Source organism: Mastomys coucha, unplaced genomic scaffold (assembly GCF_008632895.1).
Source record: "Mastomys coucha isolate ucsf_1 unplaced genomic scaffold, UCSF_Mcou_1 pScaffold20, whole genome shotgun sequence".
NCBI lineage: Eukaryota > Metazoa > Chordata > Mammalia > Rodentia > Muridae > Mastomys > Mastomys coucha.
Genome location: NW_022196903.1, coordinates 29,473,200 through 29,498,635, shown reverse-complemented (window position 1 = coordinate 29,498,635; position 25,436 = coordinate 29,473,200). Strand labels below are relative to the sequence as shown.

The following is a 25,436-nucleotide window of genomic DNA, read 5'->3' as shown; positions in this document are numbered from 1 at the left end:
CAAAAAACAAAACAAAACAAAACAAAACAAAAAAGATTCCACATTCAAGACAACAGACCTAGGGTTGGCGTTCCTATGTTGGTGAGTGAATACATCTATAACAAATTTTAAAATGCTGAAGTCTCATCAAATAGACAGAGATGATAGAGAAGAAACACTCTCTATCCTTCAGGGCACCATTTCTTCAGACCCTGGGAAGACAGCCAGGCTTAATTCTTCCTCGTGCGTTCAAAACCAAGGCTGCAGTGAAGCCAGGTAATGCTACACCCCAGAGTCGTTATGCATTTGGATGGAAATTAATTTTGTTATTGTTGAGCCTTCAGAAATCTTTTTGTGTCCCCAGACCTTCCACAGCCTCACCTCGTTACAAGGTCCTATGCCAGGACTCAATCGCGTATGGGTTTCTGACCCGCACATAAGAAGCTGTGCGGACACTTGGGCTTTAGAGGAATGGAGACAAGTGTTTTGAGCACTCCCAAAACAACAGGTAACTACTTTATGAAATAAACTAGCCTATTTCATACACATAACTTCATGTTAGGTAGGCAGTCCACAATAGGGAGGCATGGTAACATCAAAGACTATGAATCTCAACAGTGGTTACTCCAGGCCAAAAAGGAAAAAAAAAAAAAAATTCTCAAAGGATGGGCAAGAGCCAAAGCCGAAAGCTCCCTTTACACTTTCCTGTGGTCAGATTTCAATCAGTGCATCCACTACGCTGTTGCCTGGGTTACAGACTGATGACTACCTGCCTCTTCTGGCTTCTGCACATTCCCCCTACCGGGAAATCTCCCTCTGCCTTGCACCAAAGCCACCGTTTCTATGCTCCAGCTCCTTTGCATCTGCTTCCCTTTCCCTGCAGACGTCTTCTACCCTTTGCCTTCCTCACCTATGTAAGTCTTTTCTTCTCATTCCAACTCCACTGCCTTAGATCAGAATCACAAAATAAGACAGTTTTCTAAAGTTACCTACAGTGATAAGCACATCGCACTGCTTGACTGGATAATTTTTTTTAAATAAATTATTAATACATTAAAATTTTCCCTTAATTTTAGACAAGTATCTTGTTTTGTTTTTTTGTTTTGTTTTGTTTTTTTTGTTTTTAAGACAGAGTTTCTCTGTATAGCCCCTGGCTGTCCTGGAGCTTGCTCTGTAGACCAGGCTGGCTCACCTCTACCTCCAGAGTGCTGGATCAAAGGCATGCACCACCACCTGGCATGCAGACATTTGTTTTAATGTCCAACCTCACCTCCAACAGATATTCTCCTTTCACCTCTACCACGGTGATTGCCTCTTTCACAAACAATGGTAAGACCCTTTCATTCACAAACAGTAAGCCATTAATAATGTGTCGCTGGGGGTGGGAGGTGGGGTGGGCATCTAGAGATACAGAAACATCTTAAAGAGATGTAACCTTGTAGACAGGTGAGGAGTAAATGGTACTAAACAGCAGGAAACTTCTTTTTTGGGCTCACTCACCTAAGGGAAAAAGGAACCCCCTGGAAGAGAGTGTATTTTCTTTGGGGAAGGAAACCTGGCTAAAACATGATGTAAGTTCCACCTCTGTAAAAGGGGTTACATAGAATATAAATTCTGTCAGAAACATTGAAATTTTAAATTTCAATTTGTTTTTCTAACAGGACCCTCAACTCTTAAACAATAAATAATTATAATCTGTTAATGATAGTTACATATGATTTAATCATATTTTGATTTTCCCAAATAACTAAGAATAGAACCTTATATAAACTTGAATAAATATGTTATATACAGACACAAAAGGATAACCATCATGGTTATCCAATAAATTCAGTAATAGCTAATAAAGTTTGTAGATTCTAGATCTCTGCATGACTAGTGAATGTCAGGTATCCAGGAGTTCACCAAGTGATCAATCGGGTCTAGATAACAGCATAGCAACTAGGGCAAGCTAGCTATATGGTAAAATGTGCACAGTGGCATCTCCTAGCGATCACATCGCTCTGCGGTCAGCCACCTATCCTATCCCGGATTATCTCACCGAGCTTCAGCCCTTCTGTGGGAAGACATGGTGCACAACAGTCAAAGGGAGAGCCGACGGGGAGAGTGAAGGGACAGCAGGAGTGAGGAATGTCACCCTCAGTCACTAGCACCCCAGAACGGTGAGCCCAAGAGTCCTTGCATTAGAACCCAACATCAAGTGACTGAGATAAATGGAGCCCCCTGGCCTTCTCCTTTAGCAGAGATACGGAAATAAGCCACTTGTTTGGTTTTCCTTCCCTCTAGCATTCTCATAAGCGGTGACTAAGCCTGGCCTGGAAAACTGCAACTAAAGAACTGCTCAGGAAATCCACGTCTGAAAACACTGCCACGACTGTTTGACATGGGAAGAAAAGGGACGAAACTGAATTCTAGGTAATTCACTTAAAAGGCTCAAATGAACTTGTAAAACTGCTTCCTTTCTTAGCCTCTCTCATCACAGCAGAGGGCATGTGACCCCCCTCAGATCAGAGCCCCCACAGCAGCAGTTATCACCATAACTGCCCAGAAATGCTAGGTCTGAACTGTACCTCCCCTACTCTTAAACTCCAAAACCCTGCCGCTCTGTCACGCTGAACTCCCCCTCCCCGCCTGAGTGACGCACAGCAATGTGTGAAAGCCCCTGCTTCAGCCACAACGAGCACCAAGAACCAAACGAGTTTGGGTTTCTAGAGCAACGGCGTCTTAAATATGGAGTGACAAGGGGCGTGCACTCGTGCTGGAGGGTGGCGCACTGTGGCTCAGTCTCTAGAGTTAAGACCCAACCACAACACTCAGCAAGCTCGGGAGCAGGACAGAGAACTGGTACCTTCCAGGTGCTTCAGGAGGGCTCTACTGCTATTCCCGTGAGCGGATATCAGAACGGTTTTGCCCTTTAGTATTTCCGGGGCAATCCTTTCCTTCCAGTAGGGAAGAAGTCTTTCCAGAACATCCTTCAAGCTTTCTGAGCGTGGCAGTTGATCCAAGGGCACGTCGCACACTTTGTACCTCCGGTCGCTGTAGATCTCGTGGAAGTAGGGATGAGATTCCTCAATGGGAGGTGGGGTCACGTTGTAGCTTCTCCTCCAGAGCCTGACCTGCTCTTCGCCATGATTCAAAGCCATTTTCTCCCGGTTGAGACCAATCAGGGCTCCATAGTGACGCTCATTCAGACGCCAAGAGCTCTCCACAGGCACCCATTCCTGCCCCAGTTCTTCCAGGATCAGCCAGGCTGTGTGAATGGACCGGTTAAGGATGGATGTGAAGACAAGATCAAACTCGAAGTTGAGAGCTTTGAGCTGTCTTCCACAGTTCCGAGCCTCCTCCAGTCCATCGCTGTTAAGTTTCTGGTCCACCCAACTACAGAATCGGTTCTCCTTATTCCATTGACCCTCTCCGTGTCTTAGTATAATAAGTTTGTGCTTGGACATGCTGGTGGCTGAACTACCCTGGGGTTCTCAATGGGATATTGTTCAAGAACAGCAGTAGATCTAGAAAGAGAAGACAAAAAAAATACATATTATATTCCTTCCTCAAATGACTACCCAGTAATGGAGAGCAATTATACAACAGCCAGTTTCGAAGATAGACTGGCATTCCTTTGAACAGTTTTGACGTCAAACAGAACTGGTGATCATACACGTTGGCACATACAGAAACACTCTTTAGATAATTACAGACAACCTCATTGACTTAAATTTTCTGATGGCTAGATAGCATGTTAATTGTATGACATAAAATGACAACACTCCATTCCAATGGTGTGTTTCTACCCAAGTAGGCAGTCTATGCTTATTAAGGAGAAGGCAACATGGAATGAGTTATAGATCTCGAAAAGAATGACTTGTAGCTGGAAACGCCCAGCCTCCAGCAGTTGACTCTACAATGACAGCATCCTTCTCTCCTGGGGTTTTCGGTGTCTTTCCAGCCTTACCTCATTATGGACATTATAAAACATGTAAACTCAATGAAGTACTACATCTACGTCATACATCTTTCTGACAGGTGGCCACCAGCTCTCTGACAGTACAGGCTCACTGATCTTAGGGTATGGGAAAACACTCATACCCTATGTATAAAGTATAGTTCGGCATTCAAATAAAGTTATACATGCTATAAAGTGGCCTTAACAAGAGCAAATGAAGCAGTCACTGAAGCAACTTTCCACCTGTTGGCAGGAATAAATCCGGGTACAAAACAAGCTATCAAATGTAAACAGCTGAGAGATGCCGCCTGCAGGAACAGATTAGCAGAAACAGGTCCTTGTGAGTGCAGGGAACCGCACTGATAAGGCGGGCCCCCCCTCCTTCCCCGTCCTGCAGAAACTCTACTCACATCAGCCACATTACTGTGAGGAGAATCTAATAAAGTTGGACAAGCGACCGTAAGGCAAGTCCCTTATGCTGTTGCTCCTGCCTGCTCTGACCCCAGAGAACTTGGAGAAGCCAGCTGCATCTGTCTGCCTCTGGAAGAGTGCTTCTCCACTGACACACCGATGCTTGGCTGGCACTTTCCATCTCCACCCCAGTGTTTGGTGTTTCCCCTCCCCCTACACTGGGGAGCAAAGATAATATGAACACCAGGGCCTGCCTGGCTTCTGCCATTCTTGGCAACTTCCAGTAACTGGAGAAGTTCTGTCCTGCTTAAGCTGTGATTCACCCGCAGTTATATAACAACCAGTGACAGAGTTGAGTGGACTCTACCTGGATTCTACTCTTTTTAAACAATTCCTGGAGATTCTGAAGGGGAAACACTCCAATAAGACAAGGCTTCAGGAGTAAGTAGTGGTGACTGAATGTGGTTTGCAAGCAGCTGGAAGGCTACCTACCAGGATTAGAATTCATTCTCTTTCTTGCTGAGCATCGGGTTTTGGCGCTTGGTGCATATGGAGCAGAGATGCACCCAGTACCTAGGAGAACCAAGGCCCGGGAGGAAGCACCTCCCAAGGCTGGGCAACTGCAGGGTGACAGCATAATGTCTGCTCTCTTGGCCTTAGGGGACACTGAGGTGGCAGAAGAGAGAAGGGTATGAAAGTCACGTGGGCAGTGCTTTGCCTGTGACTATGCCCAGGGAACAATCACATTGATAGAGCTCCAGCTTCACCTGGGAAAGACCAACCAATGAACTCATGCGGATGTACGTGGTCTCCAGAGTTAGACCTTTTCTCTGTGTATGGATGTTCTGTCTCTGGCTGGTACCACTAAAGGCCAGAAGAAGGTGACAGATCCCTAGAGCTACAGACAATTGTTAGCCATGTAGGTGCTAAGAATAGAAACCAGGGTCTCTGGAAGAGCAGCAGGTGCTCTTAATTGCTCAACCATCTCTCCAGCCCCAAGAAAGGTATTTTTATGCTCGTGTTTTCAAGTCTCTATCAGCCAAGTAATAGATGCTTTAAGCCTATTGAAAACCATATCCAATCTTGCAAATCATGTGTTTTGTTTTGTGGGTAAGAAATGAGAAGCATGCTATCAACTGTTCCTCTACTTCAGCCTTTAATTTGGCATGCCAAGTAAGAAGCCTCCAGGCTAAACAGTTAGTGAGGGAACTTTCCTTCAAATGAAGACCAGCGCCGTCTTAGCATTAGCTGCAGACTTGGCATTCGGAGTCGCATAGGAGACAGGCCTCTGAGCATGCCTGTGGGATGACCTTGACTGTGTAACTGAGGTCAGGAAGACTCAGCTGCTATGGATGGGGGCATTCCCTGCCTGAGACCCAGGGCTGTATGAAAATGGAGAACGAACACTGGTACGGACGCATCAACTCACTGCTCTGCTCTTGACTGTGGATGTAGAGTGACTGCTGCCTTGATTTGCTTCAAGTGATGAACTGTAACTTGGAATCCTGAGCTAAATAAACACTTTCTCCTTTGATTTGCTTTGATCTGAGTATTTTCTCACATCAATGAAAAAGAAATGAAGAAAGACATCTGGACAAATTCTATAAGCAAAAACTCTTCTCAATCAGTCTTGGATTACAAATTATATCAAGGGAACCAAACAAGTATCAATGGCATTAGCAGTATTCAGACACCTACCACCAAGCTTCAGTACTCAGACAGCAACCACCAAGCCTCAGAACTCAGATACCTACCACCAAGCCTCAGTACTCAGATACCTACCACCAAGCTTCAGTACTCAGACAGCAACCACCAAGCCTCAGTACTCAGACACCTACCACCAAGCTTCCCGGTGTCTTAATCTGCTACAACTGCTTCCATGTTTTTGAAAAAAACAATTCTGGTTTTCTTTTATTTATTTATTTATTTATTTATTTATTTATTTTGGTTTTTTTCAAGACATGGTTTCTCTGTATAGCCCTGTCTGGTCTTCTTTTTACTGAAAATACGAGTACGTAGTATAGCAGAACAGTACTACAGCCCCAAACCTATGCAAATACACTTTTTCCTTCACATACAGGAGGCAAACACAGGATATAATACTAAACTAGAGCATCCATCTCAGATAAACTAAACTTTCCACTCTCTTATTTGGTACAACTAATTTCCTACTTAAGTATCTGGCGAACATGTGCAAAGGCACTGTTGAGTTTGTAAGCTTTAAGACATCTCTTAGCAGCCAGGCAGTGGTGGCGCACGCCTTTGATACCAGCACTTGGGAGGAAGAGACAGGCGGATTTCTGAGTTCGAGGCCAACTTGGTCTACAGAGTTCCAGGATAGCCATGGCTACACAGAGAAACCTTGTCTTGGGAAAAAAAAAAAAAAAAAAAGACATCTCTTAGCATCTGCTGAAGCTGACAAGTTCAAGGCTGAGGCTGCAAACTCAAACATCTATACCAGTAAGACTGGTGTGTGCAGGAGGGGTCACTGGACCGACAGGCAGGGCAAGAGTGCTGACTTCTGAGGATTGTATGAATAATGGAGGCAACTCTTAGGAAGAGATGGAGCTTTTCTATAACCCTTGTCCTTTCTTCCTTACCACAGGGCGGGTTTCTGCTTCGTTGTTTTGGGTAAAGCTAGCACCCTGCAGCTGGTTCTTAAGGCTGCTGTTTTTATCCCTCAGCAAGTTACTGACACCAAAGTTAGGCACTAAGTTTTCACTCAGGAGTTTACTATCAAAAAAGGCTGCATAGGCTATTATTGGGTTATTATTTCCTAGAGTTTCTTCCTTTCATTGTTTATTTAATGAGTTTATTTAGCGTGTTCTGCCTGAATGTCTGCCCCTGCACCACATGCAGTATGTCTGGTGCCCACAGAAGCCAGAAGAGAAAGTCAGATCCCCAGGTCTGGAGTTACACACAGCTGGGAGCTGCCATGTGGACGCTGGGAACTGATCCCAGGTCCTCTGGCAGAGCAGCCGGTACTCTTAATTGCTGAGTCATTTCTCCAGCTCCAGCTTCTTTCTTCAGACAGGTATAGTCTGCCTGAAGAAAAAGTTTACTAAACCAACATAGTTTTACTCAACTCTAGCTCATCTTCCCTTTCCTTTCTCTCCACTGTTCTCCCTTCTTTCCGGACATTTCCTTATTGTGATTTATGGGTACATGTGTGTATGACATGTGTGTGATGTAATTTTTATTTTCCTGTAGCAATTGTTCTCTCTGAGGTTTACTGCTTCAGCCTGCTAACAGAGTCCTAGTCCTGGGAGCTTCTAGACTCCGTACAGTCTTATCTTTCAGCCTCTGAGTCTTGCTGAATAAGCTCACCCTTTTTCTAGTTCTTTCTGAGCTTTGGCTGGCTGATTCAACTCAGCTGTTCTGGCTCAAGCTCCTCTCAAAGCTAACTGATTCAGTCTGGCTTCTCTCTCTCTCAGCCTCTGCTTGGCCTCAGACTAATTCTAGCAATCTGTTCTGAACTTCTGGCTCCTTCTCATTCTCCGCTCGTTCTCTCTTCAACCTGTCTCTGTACAACTGTCCCAGTAAAACTGCCTCCTTGCTCTCTCCCTCTCTTAAATAGTTTCCCTTTCTCTCTTCTTGTGGAAGTTGGGCATATCCTAGCTCTGACTCATTCTGTCAAATCTTTCTCCGATTCATCACTTTGTCTGCCACTCAATTAGAATTCACTTCCAAACTAGAGTGCTTCCTTCTACAAACAAACCTTAGCTTTATTGTTTGGGATTAAAGGTGTGTACTAAGGGCATGCCTGTATTCTAGCCAGAGGGATTGCAGGTGTGTGCTAAGGGCTGAGCTACACCACAACTAAAAAAAGTTGGTTTTTTTTTTTTCCAGTAAATAACACAATCTCAGGGTTTGCAAGTGTGATCAAATATCCAACAACACATGTGTGCATGCTTTATATATGTGCACATGTGTGTGTGTGTACACAGGCCAGAGGTTACTGTCCAAGTGTTTTCCTCTATTGCTTTTCACATCATTATCATCATCATCATCATCATCATCATGAGACATGACTCCATACTAAACCTGAATCTTACAGATTGAACAAGACTAGCTGTCCAGGAAGCCTCAGGGATCCCCTTGTCTCAGCCTCTCCAGTGCTAGGATTATAGGCATATACCAGCAAGCGTAGCTTGTATGTATGTATGTATGTATGTATGTATATATGTATGTATTATGTATATGTATATGTGTATATATGTGTGTATGTATATATGTGTGTATATATGTATGTATGGGTGTATGTATATATGTATGTGTGTATGTATGTGTATATGTGTGTATGTATGTGTGTATGTATGCATTGTATATGTGTGTATTTATATATATGTATGTATGAATGTGTGTGTGTGTGTGTATGTATGTATGTATGTATATGCTGGGGACCCAAGCTCAGGTTTTCATATTTGCACAGGACTGTGCCCTCTCCCTAGTCTTAGACTACATTGTTTTCTTCGTCCTCTGACTATGAAGGTATGTACAAATGTGTGCCTTGCCTACTCTACTGAAGTGATTTCTCAAAAGACCACGATTACTCACTTCTATGTGGAGACCATCTTCTCTCAGAGCACATGCTGCTCAGACTCTTCTCAAGCCAACCATTTCCTCAGGGGAGATTCCACTAGGAGTTCAGTCCTGCATTTCCTCCAGCTTCCCTCCTTTTACACTCTGGCCTTGGGTCTCCACTTTATCCCACCCCAGCTATCTTTGGCGGTGGCGGTCTTAACCACAGCAGTTTATTCAGAGCGCATGTTCAAACCCTCAACTACTATCCATGGGGTACTTCCCATTGTGCCCATTTTACAGTCGCAGAACTGAAAGCAGTAACTTGCCTAAAGTAACACAGGTTGTTAAGTGGCAGTTGTCCCCAAGGATACACCCATGCCCTGAACCACTCTGCTGCACTGCACACTGGAACCCCCAGGCTCTCGCCTCAAACCTCGAAACCTCTTTTTTTTTCTCACTACTTTCAACACACCAAGACATGACTCCATACTAAATGATTCACATAATGCAAGCCCAATCCCCCCCAGCCTCCCCAGCACAGTCAATTGATTCACTTTTTCAAATGTGCAGAAATGCACTTGGGCACAATGGTGAGCCTGTGAGGAGGGAAAGCAGGCTCCAGCGTGGATTCTCCAGTCAGAACGTCAGTGAGGAGAGCTGGCTTGTGTGCACTTGCCAGTGTGTCACTAACAAATGAAAGGAACACTAACAGAGGCGCTTTATTCATACACAAAGAGGAAGAGGAAAGAGAAAGTCTCTCTCTCTTCATGGACACAGCACTACTGAAGGTGGATTTGGAAAGATATTTAAATTTAGGTTGATATAAAGAAATATATCTAGCCTATAGTTCTAGCCTGAGGTAGCAAACAGGAACAGGTGCAGGGAGAGAACGGGAGGCCCATTCAAAATGTCGAGAGCTAGGAGTAGCTACTCATTCTGATTTGCCTTAAACAATGTTGCTTTATGCTTTTTTACTTCCCCAGCATAATTATTACTCAGGCCCCCTTCACACCTAAGTGTCCCATTTGGAAAATTATATGGTCACTCTGTTATAGGGTATAATCAGGAAGTAGGTGGTGACTAGTCTAGAAAGATAAAACTGAATAGAGGCTCAAGGAGGACCTTGTGCCAAAGAATGCCGACTCTTCTATAAACACTGAGACATCATTAAAGGTTTAATAGTATGCATTTGAGGGCCAGGCAGCATTTATACTCACAGAGAAATCCAAATATTAGCTATGAGGGGTTTTGCAGGAAACCCTGGTAACATACAATGACAACCTGAGCCAAGAAGATGGCTGCTGAAAAGGAGTAAATGTAAGTGAGAAAGACACTGTAGTTTCTTTAAGATACTGGCAATGTTCTCTGTAAAAATCCAAGCAGTGAATTTTATTTTAGCTTTGCAGGCTATATGATCTCTGTCATAATATGTACAATTGTGTAATTTCGTCTCTGTAGCGGCAAGTATCTGCACATAACACATGAGTAAATGTGATATAATTTGATGATGGCATCAAAATTATAAGCTCATATCATTTTCATGTGATATGTTGTTATTAGTAGGCTAATTTCAACAATTTAAAATGAAAAAACATCCATTTATATCTTGTGAATTATATATTACACAAAAAGGGGGGGCCAGAAGGCTCTGGTGTGCAAATCTCTGCCTAGCTAGACCCCATATGTGGATGTGCTCCCAACATTATAAAATAGCCAGCTTATAACTGAGACCCTGTGTCAAAGAAACAAAGCAAAACAAGCAAGCAAAACCACCAGCTGTACCCTTGGCCAGAACTGCAAAGTACCTTGGGGAATGGAATCCCATTCACAGTTATTTTTATTCCTCACAGAAGTCAACATTGAGCACACTGAAGTCAGAGTACCCAGTTGGTGCTTAATTCAGTATTTAGGAACAGGTTCAAGTGGAGGTGGGGGGAAACTAGGGGAGAATGATTCACCTGCTAACCTCCCACAAACAGGCACTCTCATTTGACATGCCCTCCTTGTAAATCATGTTGCAGTGTTTCATGCTAAAAGTGAGCATAGATGTGTTCAGAAGCAGGCGCTATCCAGGTGTCTAGCAGTACAGAAAGGAAAAAAAGGACAGGTGATTCAAAAGATTTTTTGTCAATTATAGTGAAGGCCTTTCATTATATCTTGAAATTTCACCTCTATATTCCATATATACTATATGCTAAAATTCCATCTAGATTATAAAACAGAAGACTTTTTTCCTATAAATGCCACCATGAAGCGGTGTTTCAAACTTAGATTCTTTGGACAAAGCAGAAACAGAAAGAGCCGGCAGGTGTGTGACTGGCATGTAGACTTCAGAGCCTCCAGGTGTCTTCTTCAGATCTGCAGCCTGCCCACCTTGCTACCGCTTGCTCCTTCTGCCCACTGTCAAGCTGCATACATTTGCATGTTCTTTCCTCCTCCTGTTTATAAATTAACACTGCTAGGACTTTGCTTCCTCCTTTCCTCTGTGTTTGAAAAGTAAAGCACACCTAAGACTCTGGTATCCTAAGTCATGTAGAGATAGATAAGTCACAGGTAAAAACAGAAGCCAAAACTTCTATTTTCTTCCACTTTCAAAATAGCAATAATATGTCAAGTAATACCAAATAAGGGACTTGGGACCAGAATCTCTTAAATCCAGAACTTACTCTCAAGAATTGAACACTTAAAATCCACCTCAGAGTACTCTGCGGTTTTCCTTAGTCCAGACCCTCACTGTACAGTTTTGAGCAACCTTTACTTTCCACTGCACGAGGCAGCTTACCTTACAGAAGATGAGCTGGCTGTATTTGAGGACAACGAGAGAGACTCCTGATGCCTCTAACCAACTACAAAGGAACAGTTCTTGAGGCAAATGAAACCCAGCATTTAACTCTTTAGGGTTTAAAGTATCTTAGATACACCTTCCCCAGACTCAAGCTGTTTAAGTATAAACTGACAGCATTTAAGATCCCATGGCCTAATATTTCCCTAAAGGTTGATATGGTAACTTTTCCATTTGTGTGTGCAGTGCTAAGAACACTTCTGCACCAGACAATGCCACTCACAGGCACCTCTCACTAAAACCCTCACCCTTTACCCTTACATATAACACACACACAGAGAGAGAGAGAGAGAGAGAGAGAGAGAGAGAGAGAGAGAGAGAGAGAGAGAGAGAGAGAGAGAGAGAGAGAGAGAGAGAGAGAGAGAGAAAGAGAGAGAGAAAGAGAGAGAGAGAGAAAGGTCACAAAGGCAACAAATTATAGCAAGCAGAGCCCTCTTTACACAAAAGAGTTACACGTGTGCAGTAGTGAGATCTGACTTTGCCTGAGCTGAGGTACTTGCACCAGCCTGCTTGGAATCAGCTGTGTGTGCAACACCCACTCAAGATTCTCCTTTTCTCTCTCCAGTTACTTCCCCAAGGGGCAGGCTTGTCAATACAAACTGTGTCCATCAAATCCCAAAAGCTCAAAGTTGAAAAGCCTGCGCTGGAGCACTGCTTAGCAGCTCATGAACAGTTTGATAATAAATACATTAAATTCTTTGAACACTAAGTTCCATGTCCATAAAGATAACAAAAGCATTATTACTCTCTTAGGAAATACGAAGTGACTTGTGGCAAGGTTCTCTATCGAACAGTGAGAGGCAGAAAGGAGTAGGATTAGCATACGTGATTACCTGATAAAGAAGGTGGAGTGATCATTAATTTCATTGCAAGGCCAAGGTATTTTATATCATAATTAACACTGAAGAAAAACATACATGAACCAAGACTCCTTTAAAAAAAAAAGGAACAAGAAGAAGAAGAAGAAGAAGGAGGAGGAGGAGGAGGAGGAGGAGGAGGAGGAGGAAGAGGAGGAAGAGGAGGAGGAGAGGCTCTTTAAATAAAAATCTGTAGATCAGAAATACGATTTTCACAATATTAGGGAAAATCTGACTCACCATCATAGATTAATGCAATTTTATGGTAAGAAACACAGATAGGCTGTTTTCCTCTAGATCACAGACTCTTTCTCATTCTCTTCATTGGTTTCTTCAAAAAGACGTCTGTGATCATAAATATGTCCTTTGTTGTATATGGAGACCTGAAAGCTTAACCGTCATGGAAGTTTGTTTAATCTTAACTGGGTCCAGGTTCAGATCATGCACTAATTAATAGTGATCTGTTTTACATGCTTGGCACTACAACAGGTGTTGATAATGAGAAAGTAAGATTCTATTTCCCCAGGGAGTCTCTCTGTCTACTTCAGTGAAATGGGGGGGAACTGATTAGATCTGAGATGACTTAGGGGTAAATACCTGTGACACAGCATAAGGTTCTGTTTGGATTTCCAACACTCATGAAAAAAGCCAAGCACAGTACCATGCACCCCTGGTAGGTTAGATCCCTAACACTGAGAAGACCATGATGAAAAAGATGCCCTCTTCTGGTGTGTCTGAAGACAGCTACAATGTACTTATATACATAAAATATGTGAAAATTAAGTCAGCGTTTGCTTAAGATTACTAAAACAATAATGACTTCTAGACTAAAGCCAGTGCCATAGCTTCTAATCCACTCTTCTCTCACTATGCCATTTATTGGGATTAGACTTTTTAAAATTTCAACACCATTCTGGGAGTATCTATAGTTTGTGATGTACTATGACAACAAGAAGATGGGTAAAACCCAGTCACTGGTTCAGGGAGACAGCTTTACAGACAAATTAACAAGACTTCTCCTTTACTATAGAAACTTTTGTACCTGCTGATGAAATGTAACCATTTGCTTTTCATTTCCTTCCAAGGGGTCTGAATTCTGTTAGTTAATATTCTAGAACCATTCCCCCCACTTGCAATCCTTCCTAATTTAGAAGAGAGAGGGGGGTCATCCTGCAAAGTCTAATAATAAACTTCATTACAATTTTGCATTTCTTTTGACTTACTGTAGCGAAATGCTTGATCCTATCCCTTAGAACAAAAAGAAATGACACTTTTAGGCCATGGTGGTGGTGTTAGTCGTGTGTGTGTGTGTGTGTGTGTTGGCATTTTCCCCTTTCCCCTTATTAACTTACACATTTAGGATCAAGGTCTGCCTTCACCCTACACACAGTGCAAAGCCCTGCGTCCTTCCAGGGAATCTCCTAGCTAAGACAATTTGCCACACCTGAGCCATCCAGGAGGTAGAGTTCAACTTTGCTAGGTCACAATCACTACTCCGCTGGGCTCACTCGCCGTCCCTGAGAGAGGCACTCAAGAGAAAGGGACAGCTGAGACCTGGGGTATCCGCGAGGGTCCCCGCTTGAAGCGGGCATCAGGTTCCCACCAGATACTAAAGCCGGGCAGGGTAACAACCGGCCTTCTCACGATAGAATACTAAGCCACTTAAGAAAGAAAAGAAATTCTCACAACTGTAACAATTACAACGAAGCCACTCACCTGCAAGGAAACCACCAGAAGCAGCCGGTCCTCAGCAACACCGTGCTGTACACACCAGCGAGGATTCATCGCTACCGCCGGCATCAAGGCTCTTTTGTAGCCCAGAAGCCAGAACGGGTAGGACCGATGGCGCTGTGTATTGGAAGACAGAGTTGTCACTCATTCACGGCCCCGCCCTCCGGCTCGCGACCAGCCCGTGGTCCTTTCCGGTTTCTCAAATTCCCTTGGGTAAGAAGGGAAGCTATGATTGGTTTAATGAGGAAACAGACGCACGGATAAGCCAATAATATGGTAGTTTGGCCACGGATAGGCGGGCTTTAGCCGTAGAGACCCAAACCCTAGACTTAGGGGCTCCGTTGCGGTGCAGAGAACTGTTTGAAGTTCTCAAAATTGAAATATACCTTTTGCCGTGAAAAGCGGGTCGGCAGACGAAGTGTTATTTCTTTTAGTCAACGGAAAATTTCAGATTCTACCTAGGCTGAACCCGGTAGATCGTCACGGAAGCTTGTTTGGCACACATCTGCGTCAAAAATAGAGATTAAAATTAAAACATTTAAAGTGTCCTATTTACAGATAGTTGCTCATTCTTACTTTCTCCTAACACTATGAAGGGAAGAGAAACGAATAATAGAATATCCCAAAAGTACAAGAACTGGCGAAAGAGGTTAGAAAAGGAGAGAATAGTAAACTTAGAAACTCAGTTTCTGAACGGAAACCTATGAAAATGCCAGCTTGTCACTCGGATCTGACACCAGAGCTGGAAGCTTCTAAGCAGGCTTGAACTACCACACAAGGTTCGAAATGTGTGTCAAAACGCGAATGAGAAAGATATGTTATGTTTTGCCTGAGCACACGGGAAAATCCCGTCTTGATTTCTGAAAGCTGCTTAGTGTCTTCTGAACTTAACCTAGTTAATCCTATAAATAAGTCCAATAAATTGGTGACCAGCTAATGGGTTCTCAGATCAGTTATCCATACATTTAGGAAGATAATCTTGACACACCATGAACTGATGTCATCATGGCCTGCTTGTAGCAAGTTGTATGTCCCATTTATCCATTTTAGCGCATGATCGTTGCAGCTGCCCCTTTCTCAGAGTGCATGGCTCAGGGACAGTGAGTTCTGTTGGCTGGACTGAGGGTGTGTGAATCCAGCGGTGGTGTGATTGTGGCTTAGCAAAGTTGAACTCTACCTCCTGGATGGCTCAGGTGTGGCAAATTGTCTTACTAGGAGATTCCCTGGAAGGAAGTAGGGCTCTGCACTCTATGTAGGGTGAAGGCAGACCTTGATCCTAAACGTGTAAGTTAATAAGCGGAAGGGGAGAAATGTCATGGAAGCACAGAGGTTTCATATTTGGGAATCTCAGGAACCATATTACAGGTTCAGGGAAACACCCACACCATACACACCACCACCACCACCTGGACCACCACTACCATCACCACCACCTGGACCACCACCACCATCACCACCACCTGGACCACCACCACCATCACCACCACCACCACCTGGACCACCACCACCATCCCCACCACTACCACCTGGACCACCACCACTATCACCACCACCTGGACCACCACCACCACCAGCGTGGCCAAAAAAAGTGTAATGTCAAAGAACAGACATTCATTTCTGGGAGAACAGATGCAAAGCCTGGTAATTAATTCCCAGTAGGTGATTAGTCATCACCTAGTGATAGTTTTAAGTTGCACAAGGTTTAACTAGAACTCAGGTCAGAACCGCTGGAGAAGGTAGCTTCCTGGTCTTACACACCTACCAACCTGTTCTTCTTTTCTTCATGAGGGCAGGTGAAGCAGAAGGCATTTCCTCTGGCCTGTAGTATCAAAGCTGTCTACTCAGGAAGGATAACGGCAGCCATTCAAAACCAATCCTAACAGTCACACAGCATTTGACATTTAGGGGTACTCTGAACCTAAGGATGCCTGTTCGTTTTATTCACTCTGACGCTGTTATGAATACTCAAAAACACTAGCTCGTCATATAAAACTTTAACAATGTTTTTCTTTTAGAATTATTCACCAGGGTCATTAGCATGTGTATCTTTATTAAAAAACAAAAAACAAAAAAACCAACTTTACCCATGATGCTCTTAGGTAGGAATTAAAAGCAAGTGTTGGGAGCAAGCATAGCCTTTGTGACACAGGTATCCACAGACCTTAACAAGGTCAGGAGTCACTGTTGCGTGGCAAGATTGTTCTTCTGGTTATCTAGATAACAGTATCATATCCTGGACCCCGTGTTCTGATCTGTCCATGAACTCTTTGCCTTGAGAACATTGAAAGAGTGAGTTTGTGCTCACAAAGATTATCATAAACCCATTTAAGGCAAAGATGACCTTCAAAAATATTAGACTGCTGCCTTACTTCACAGAGTCTTTGAAACAAAAAAAAAAAAAAAACTACCTGGTTCCTTGCACAAATAAACTTAAAGTGATTGGCTTAGAGGTGCTTGAGTATTTATAGGGGATTGCGACAAAAACCCAAGGCTGCCAATTTATAGTCCTGGGGAAACTCTCTCTTCTTGCAATGGCCCCCACCTCCCATAAGCAATGTATTCCAGTTATAAGGAATTTAATTCTAAGGCTGAAGAGATGACTCAGCAGTTACGGTACAGTTATGATACAGTACCCCTACAGAGGGCCTGAGCTCACTTCCTAGCACCCACATCTGATGTCTCTGATGTCTCACAATGTCTATAGCTCCAGCTCCAGGAGGTCAAGCACCCTCTCCACTCTCCATGGCCACCTACACTTATGTATGCACATCTATACACATAATTAAAAATAATAAGAAAGTCAGACATGGTGACTTCAATCCCAGCCTTCAATCCCAACACACAGGAGGCAGAGGCAGAGGCAGGAAGATGTTTGTGAGTTCAAGGCCAGCCTAGTTTACATAAGGACTTCCAGGAATGCTAGGACTATATAATGAGACCTATCTCAAAAAGAAAAGAAAAAGGGAAAGAAAGATAACAAGAATGAATATTTAAAATTTTTAAATGAGGAATTCCATTCTGATACAATATAGGTATTATGAAAACAATTTGGGCTCATTACTTCAAGTTTTGGTGTAGTCCCACTTTCAGCCAAATAAATGAAACAATAATAAATTAATTTAACCTTATTGTCTTTGTCTTTATTATCTGCATATATTGAAAAGTCAGTATCAGCCCATATTATTCCTGAGAATTGTTCCATTAATAACCTGAATAAAGTATCATTTTATGGTAGCATACTCAACTGGTGAAAATAATTTCACAGCAATGTGCACAGAGGCCAGGGCCTTTTTCCAAACAGGGCTGAGCTGGTCCACACAGCATAAAAACATTACCACTGACTTAGATGGTTCTGCCTTTATCTAGTTTAGCAGAACCATTGTCTTTCTCCAGTAAAGTGCAGAGCTAGTCCTATATCCCATGTACAGGACTGTCTGGTTATCTTAGCAGCAGGACACATGATGAGCTGGCTGTTTGCTGTTGGTAGTCTCCCCCAGTTCTTTTCTTTTTCAAAGTCAAGTTAACCGAGTACAATAAGCCCGTGTCTTGTCTATCCTCTGCTATGGACCTGAACGCAGATTCTTCTTTCCTGAAACTGTGTGCACTCCTGTACAACATCAGTACCCAAGCCTTCTCGGCCATCACATCCTGCCTCAGATTTCTCAGCAGCCTCCTGAGAAGTCCCCCTGAACTTCCTTTCACTCTTCCAGGGATCCAGGCTGGTGGTGGTAGGAAACCTTTGTGATCCTCCTCGCCTTCCACCAGCTTAGAGCAGTGACTCCCACATATAGACCTTCCTTTCTCCCGTGGTTACCCCGTTGCCCATGTATTTGCATCTAAATGTTATATATATGCTCATAATGTTAGCTCCAAAGAAAACTTAAAAGAGTAAATAATGCTGTTTATTTCAACGTGGGATTTTTATGTTTGTTTTTTGTTTGTTTGTTTTTGTGAGTCAATATTTGCTATACCACCCAAGCTGATCTTGAACTCAAAAATCCTCCTGCCTTAGCCTCCAAAATTATGGGATTACTGGCAAACATTACACCCAGCTTTTTTATTTATTTTTTAAATATTTACCTTTTCGCATTTACTTAATTATATAGGTATGGTGAACACATAATAATTTGATACATATATATGGTATATCATGATAGAATAGTAATTGATATTTCTGCCCATCTAAACATAATTTTTTTTGTGGGGGGTCTTTTGGACTCCTTCAGTTTGTTTCATTATTAAATGTATAATAATTGTAGATTCACCTTACCATGCTGTAGAACACAAGAACTAATCCTGTCTTAACTATTTTGGTAGCAGTTTCTTAAACCTTCCACATCCTACCTCTCCTCACAACCCTTTGTTAACTACCATTTCACTCTGTACTTCTAGGACACCCACTTCTTTAGCTTACACATATGAATGGAAAGTACGTGTGTTTCTCATCATGGTGGCTTGCTTTGTATACATTGTGACCTCCAGTTCCATCCCTGTAGCTCCCTCTTTTACAGCAGAGAAAAAAGACAAGAGTGAATGAAAGAATCACTTTCGTTAGAAAAGCAGTCAAAGCTTAGAATAAGAGTAAGTCCTGTCTCCGGATGAACAGCAAATGTAGATGTGTTCCTGGGAACCGGTAATGATCCACTAGAGAACAGCAGTGATGGTGAATTCAAAGACGTACAGCCATGTAGTGTGTGCACTCTGCCTGGCGTGCACTCTACTAGAACCAGTCTGCCTGGTTTCCAGTAAGGACAATTATTATTATATACTATGTCATCTGGGGCAGCCTATCTAACATCTCTCATTTCATTATATAATATGCATATTAATTGTAACCACTTCACAAAATTATGTTATTTAAAGAATATCTTCTTTGCATGGCAAGAATTCAACAAATTCTAGCTTTAAAAAGTCTCAATGTGGGGACTGGAGAGATTGCTCAGTGGTTAGGGCTCTTGCAGGAGGCTCCAGTTGAGTTCCCTGCACCACATGGCAGCTCACAATCACCTATAGTTCCACTTCCAGGTGAAGCTGACACCTTTTGAACCTCTGAAGGCACCAGTTATATAGTACACAAAATGCAGGCAAACATTCATAAAATAGAAATAAATCTTTTCAAAGAGTGTCTCAGTGTAAACGACTCAGTACAATTTCTTACATATATTGCCAAATCAACTTTGTTGACTTTCTTACCTTCTTCTAAGAAAAATAAGTGCAGTGTGTCACTTGGAGGCCTTCCAGGACAGTAAATGGCTGGTCCTGGCAGATAAGGTTTCAGGGGCAGTACTCGTAGAGGAAGGCACGTGATTATGGAGTCAAAATAAGTGTGTCAGTCAGGTAAGAAAACATAGGCCTTGGGGGCTTGAAATTTTCACAGTGAGAAAGAGACATTTTAAAGACACATGTAGAAAACCATAAAAGAAAAATCACAACAGGCAACAAAAGTCAATCTATGATAAAGTCATCTTGAGCTTAAGTGAGCTCTTTTAGGGGCTGGAGAAATGGCTGGACATTTAAGAGCACCTGTTCTCAAAGAGGACCTGGGATCAACTCCAAGACCCCACATAGGGACTCACAGCTTTCCATAACTCTAATTCCAGGGGATCTGATGCACGCTTTCGGCCTCCATGGTCACCAGACATAGGCGTGCATGCAGGCAAACACTTAGACACATGAAATAAGTTTTAAATTTTTTAATTAAAAAAAATAAAACCTTTAACATAAGATATTGTTTCTTTGGGTGTAAGCATTTGGCAGGTTACTGGCAGTACCAGGTAGCCCTATTCTAAAACAGTTTCTCCACTGGCTCGGAGAGCTGTTTACATTCTGTCTGTCTCTAGGTGTTGTCACTGTATTCTGGGGAGAAACCGTTTTACCTACAGATCTGTGACTCCAGCATGCGGCAGACAAAACCCATGCTTCCCAGCTGCATCCTCACATGGTCCTTACAAAAGCAATCTGGGAAGCAGGTTTTATTTGTTAGTAAGTTGCGAAGGAAGAGAAAGCAAGAGTACTTAACTCATCACCACCAGGCTTCTCTCCTCATGCAAAACTGACATCTGAGGTTTGGTCTCTCTATGCTGGGTGAGCATCCTGACCATTCTCCCCCACAGTTGCTTTGTGAAGCATCAGATACAAGATAGATACATGTGTTGGGCACCACAGCCTGAAAAATCAAAGAGAAAGTTATTCTGTGGCCTGTGCTGCTGCTTATCAAGTGGGAACAAAGGAAAAGTCTTCAAAGTCAGAAATGTGGGAATGTTCCAAACCTCAGGTTGTTGGGATCCACGTTCACTCTGACAGCTGAAGCAAGGAACCATGATGCCATTGGCCTAATGTCTTTGCCCAATGGGGCGCTGAGCATGTATACAAAGACCAGTGTAGATATGCTTCCCTGGAGACTTTTTTCCTGTGAAGAAATCTGTTCAGGGCCCATAGGAAAGGCCTTGTGCTCTCTTACCCCAAACTCACTGTATTAAGCATAGCAAGAGTAGACCATTTTAACAAAAATACTGCAGCCAATGTTTTCCATGTATTTGTCTTGTAAATTCGCCTTTTCCCTTCAGAAATATTGAGGGCCCTATTTCAGTCAGCACAGCAAATCGATAATCAACCGCACCAAGGGTCTCTGAAGTCTTGAGAAATTAAGTCGCTACATCAAGGTTAGTGTCTGCATAAATCACTCTGGCTTGATGCGCAGGAAGTGCTCCCTACATTCTAATAATCATCCTTATAACTTACAATCAATTAACCAAAAGGAAACCTTTAGTTTGATTTGTTATCTGTCATCTTTCTGTTTTTAAACATTTAATAGAGCTGGCGGGACTCTCTTGTAGCACTCTTGAGAACCATGTTTTCTGTTTATTGAAGATGTACACATTAAATGAGTAGGAGAGACTCATTTCTTTGGTTGCTTGTAAAATAAGAGATGGAGTTCCTGAGTCCTCTTAAAAACAAATACATAACTTTTACTGCTGCTTGCATTTCTTAAAAACTTATGTGGCATAAGGGGCCTTTAAAACAATATATTTTATGATTCCATTTATATAAAACTAGCGAAAGGCAAAGATGCAAAGATAAACCACAAACAGGCATTAAGGAACCTTACTGATAATGGAAGTGTCTTCCCCGGTTGGATTACTGTGATGGCTTCATGTTGTGTTAAAGTTTGCCACTTGTACTGAAAATATCTAGCATTGGCTTGTTGGGAAGTTAAAATAGGATCATTTACAGAATTTGCTACATAATAGGTATCTAATTTTGCTAATTCCCTCTCTCTCCTGGGGATGCCTACAGAGTAATTATATCCACTGCCCACCAGAGTTCCATTTGCTGTGTCATAAAAAGTAGCAAGTGCAGCTGTCACTTCTGGTGTCCTTGCCTTAGAATGTGACTGCTATCCCCACTACTTACAGTCAGTCCCCTTTCTCTTTCCCTTCCCTGCCAAGCACCAATTTTCATACCTAGATATACGATCATTTCTCTGTACTTTGCATATCCTGTTATTTTTCTCTTGAGAAGGTGTTATGTGTGTGTGTGTGTGTGTGTGTGTGTGTGTGTGTATTAGTGGGGGCTGCACTTGCTGTGTAGGTATGCATGCATAGGACAGAGGTTGACATCTGGATGTCTTCCTCAATTGCTTCTCCATCTTTTAATTTGCTATCTTTTCAGACAGGGTCTCTTGTGAAACCTGGAGCTCACCATTTCTGCTACACTGATGAATCTGTGAGCTCCGAGGCGCTGCCTGTTTCCGTGCCTGAGTACTGGGGTTACAGATGTCTGCCACCACACCCAGGTCTGTGTGGTGCTGGGGATCTGCATTCAGATCCTTAGGCTTATGCTGCAATTCCTTTACCCATGGGGCTATTTCCCCAACCACCGAAATGTGTTTCTTAACCCACTCAGTGAACTAATCTGTGATTATTATTTTGATTATCTTAAAGTCATGTAATATTTCTAAGACTAGAGAATATTATGTAAAACTCAAATTTATCACATCCTAATATTCTGTTATGCTTCATAACTTTTCAATTAGAAAGTTTGTGAGTTAGTTTACCTTCTTTTTTTGGCAGTAAAGTATGAAGTAGGTTCAGTTTTCTCTCCATTCATAACATAGACAATAACTGGCCATTTTCATTGGCAAGAAATGTAGGCATTGTGTAAAAGTGATGTCATCATCTCATGACATGAAACAGAAGAGCTTGGTTTTAGGGATGCCTTTTCTATCATTTATAGAAATAACATTCCTATCCCCAATGTAGTGGGTATTCATTCATGGTTTCAGTGTTTGAAATGTAAAGCTATGGTGGTCGCCCATCTAATGCTTAAGATATACTTGTTAGTATTTTTCTCCTGAAATTATGGGCAAAACCAAACAGAGGGTATAGGGACATTTTATATTATCCCTTTTATATTATCAGTGTGGATTGGTTGGGGGTTTTGTCATTAAAATAAAATATTCAGCCTTCAAAGGTGGCTCACTCAGTAAAGTGCCTCCTGTACATGCTGAGGACCAGAATTTGGATTTCTAACACCCGTGCAAAGGCCATGGTGTGTGGTGATGTGTGTCTGTAAGTTCAGGGCTAGGGAACTAAGTGAGACAGATCTCTGGAACTCAATGGGTAGAGAGCCTAGTTTTGTCAACAAGCTCCAAGTATGGTGAGTTACCTTGTCATGATGATGATGATGGTGGGATGGAGATGGTAGTGGTGGTAATGATGATGGTGATGGTGATGGTGGTGATGATGGTGATGATGGTGGTGATGGTGATGGTGGCGATGGCGATGATGATGATGATGATGATGATGATGATGGTGGTGGTGGTGGTGGTGATGGTGATGAGAGAGAGCAACCAAATGAGACACCAGATCTCTGGCCTCCATAAACATGCTCACAAATGAACAAACATACATACACTACACACGCACACAAACATGTACAGGACAATCAGAAGTCTTTGTCATCCTTCCCTTTATCATTTTACTCTCTCTCTCTTTAGTCTGCCTGCTTTTCCTTTTCCTTTGGGTGACAAGATCTCAATGTAGGCCAGGTTGCCTGGAACTCGTGGCATTATTCCTGCCTCAGACTCCTAAGTGCTGAGATTATAGTTATGACCCATCATTAAAGAACTGGGAGGCAGGAACTCTCTTTGTTTCATAACTGTGTGTCTTCTTGTCCTTGTCAGAGTCATGTACTCTCTACCCAGACACAGCATACAATGTAACAGTTTAAATGATGTGCTTTCTTTGTGCATCATTTGCTTCCTTATAGGATACGTTTTCCAGAATTTTACTACTTAGCAGTAGCCATATTTTCACCCGACAATAGACGTGTCTGCAGTTCTGTGATAAATCTCAGGGGTCTCAGGCTTCATTGACCCCTTCAGGGATCCTTCAGACACCAGTTAAAGCTTTTAGAATGATGGCTATTCTCATTCCTAGCAAGACTTTTCTTGTATTTCTTGTATTCTTTCCACAATTTTCCCCACCCCCTTTTCTTTGCATCAATTGTTGTATCTCCTCATCGGCATTTATTTTAGAATTAAAAGTCACAGTCAACTGGGCTTCCTTTTTGAATCTTTTTCCGTGCCCTTTCTCTTGGAGCCTCAACCAGCTCCTGTTGTTCGTCTTTCCCTCCTTCTGGTTCATTTTCTCTTCCAACTGACAGTGATTTGTTAAAACTGACTCAGGAAGGAGACGAAAATAGTTCTATCATCAGTAAAGGGATCAAGTCCATAGTATAAAATCTTCCCTAAAAAATATAACAATACAAAGAAAGAAAGCTCTTCTAGCCCAAATGATTTTATAGGTCGAGGGTCAATGCTTGCCGGTTCCTTTTGTGTAGGAAGAAATCTGTTACTGTAACTTGATTAAACACTTTCTGTCTCTCCGTGTCTAGGAAAGTGAGAGCAAGCCTCCAGAGTACCTGGTCTCTACAGCCTCTCCTTTGGGAATGAGTGTGCATGAGGGGTGTTAGCAGTACTGCTCCTCCCTTGCAGGTGTGCACTCCTCTGCTGTGTGCCCTAAGCTCAGGGTGGTATTAGGAAGCTTGTCAGGAGGCAGAGGCAGGCAGATCTCTGTGAGCTGGAGGCCAGGCTGGTTTACGGAGCTAGTTCCAGGATAGCCAAGGCTACATAGAGAAAGCCTGTCTCAAAAAAACAAAACCAAAACCAAAACAAACAGGCAAGCAAACAAACAGGAAACCTACAAAGGGAAGAAAAGAAAAAGGAGAAGGAGAAAGGAGGATAAGAAGAATAAGACAGAGAAGAGAGAGGAGGAGAAGGAGGGGGGAGGAGAAGGAGGGAGGAGGGGAAGGAGGAAGAAGAGAAGAATAAGCAGAAGCAGCTGCTGCTTATCAGTGCTCATCCTTGAGCTACATAATCCAACTGCCTTATCAGGAACAAAGCTGGTGTTCTAATCAGTACCCTCAGGATTCAGGAGCCATTTTATAGCTTTGGAGTTAAAAAAAAAAAAAAATTGGGAGTTTGAACTTTATATGCTTAAAAAATAGCCAGAATATGAGAGAACTTACATGCACTCCTCACTTAGCTTCTCCTAACCTTAACATCTTAGAGAACCATACCGCAGTAGTCGGAGCCAGGAACTTAGCATCAACTGAGACCTTCACTTAAGTTTCACTGCGGACTTCCCACTGAGCTCCTTTGCGGTCCATGATCTTATCTGGCATCTCATTGGCATTTAGTTGGTTAATTGTCCTTGGTCCCCTACAGTCTGTACTTGTTCCTCTAGCTCCCCCCCCCCCCACGTCTTGATATTTGTGAACTTGGTACACCTTTTGTCAGACAGCTCTTGGGTTTGAGTCTCATCGAGGCATGTTCACTGACAGTGCTGTGGAGTGGCCTCACGTCCACACTCTGTCGCAGCACAGTTCGTGACGCTGACGTCAGCCTGCTCAACTACGGTAACTAGGTTACAGTGGTTTGGCCAAGTTTCTTTTCTTTGAAAGAAGTATTTTTCTCTTCGTAATTAGTAAACTTGTTCACAATTACACTAAAATGATGTGAACTTTGTTTCTCCTCCTACTTTGTCACCCAGCATCACAGGGCGAACATCCCACACTTCACAGACTTCTCCCCAGGCTCCACCCATTTCCTTTTTTATCACATAACTCATGGAAAATTACTCTGTTT

The 25,436-nt window shown here is 42.7% G+C and overlaps 1 protein-coding gene across 3 annotated transcripts in view; it reads right to left on the bottom strand.

Moving 5' to 3' along the window:
* The window catches only part of Bpgm (bisphosphoglycerate mutase), a 28,004-nt gene extending 13,555 nt beyond the window's left edge, over window positions 1-14,449 (bottom strand). The window contains exons 1-3 of one of the 3 annotated variants that reach the window (XM_031381471.1): window positions 13,909-13,993; window positions 12,797-12,946; window positions 2,828-3,488 (exon numbers count right to left, since the gene is read on the bottom strand). In XM_031381471.1, the coding sequence (XP_031237331.1) occupies window positions 2,828-3,428 (601 nt within the window). In that variant the 5' untranslated portion in view covers window positions 3,429-3,488; window positions 12,797-12,946; window positions 13,909-13,993. Of the gene's footprint in view, window positions 1-2,827; window positions 3,489-12,796; window positions 12,947-13,908; window positions 14,042-14,272 lie in introns of those variants that run through there. The other 2 variants (XM_031381469.1, XM_031381470.1) reach the window with 2 other exon arrangements.
* Between the last annotated feature and the right edge of the window lie 10,987 nt (window positions 14,450-25,436).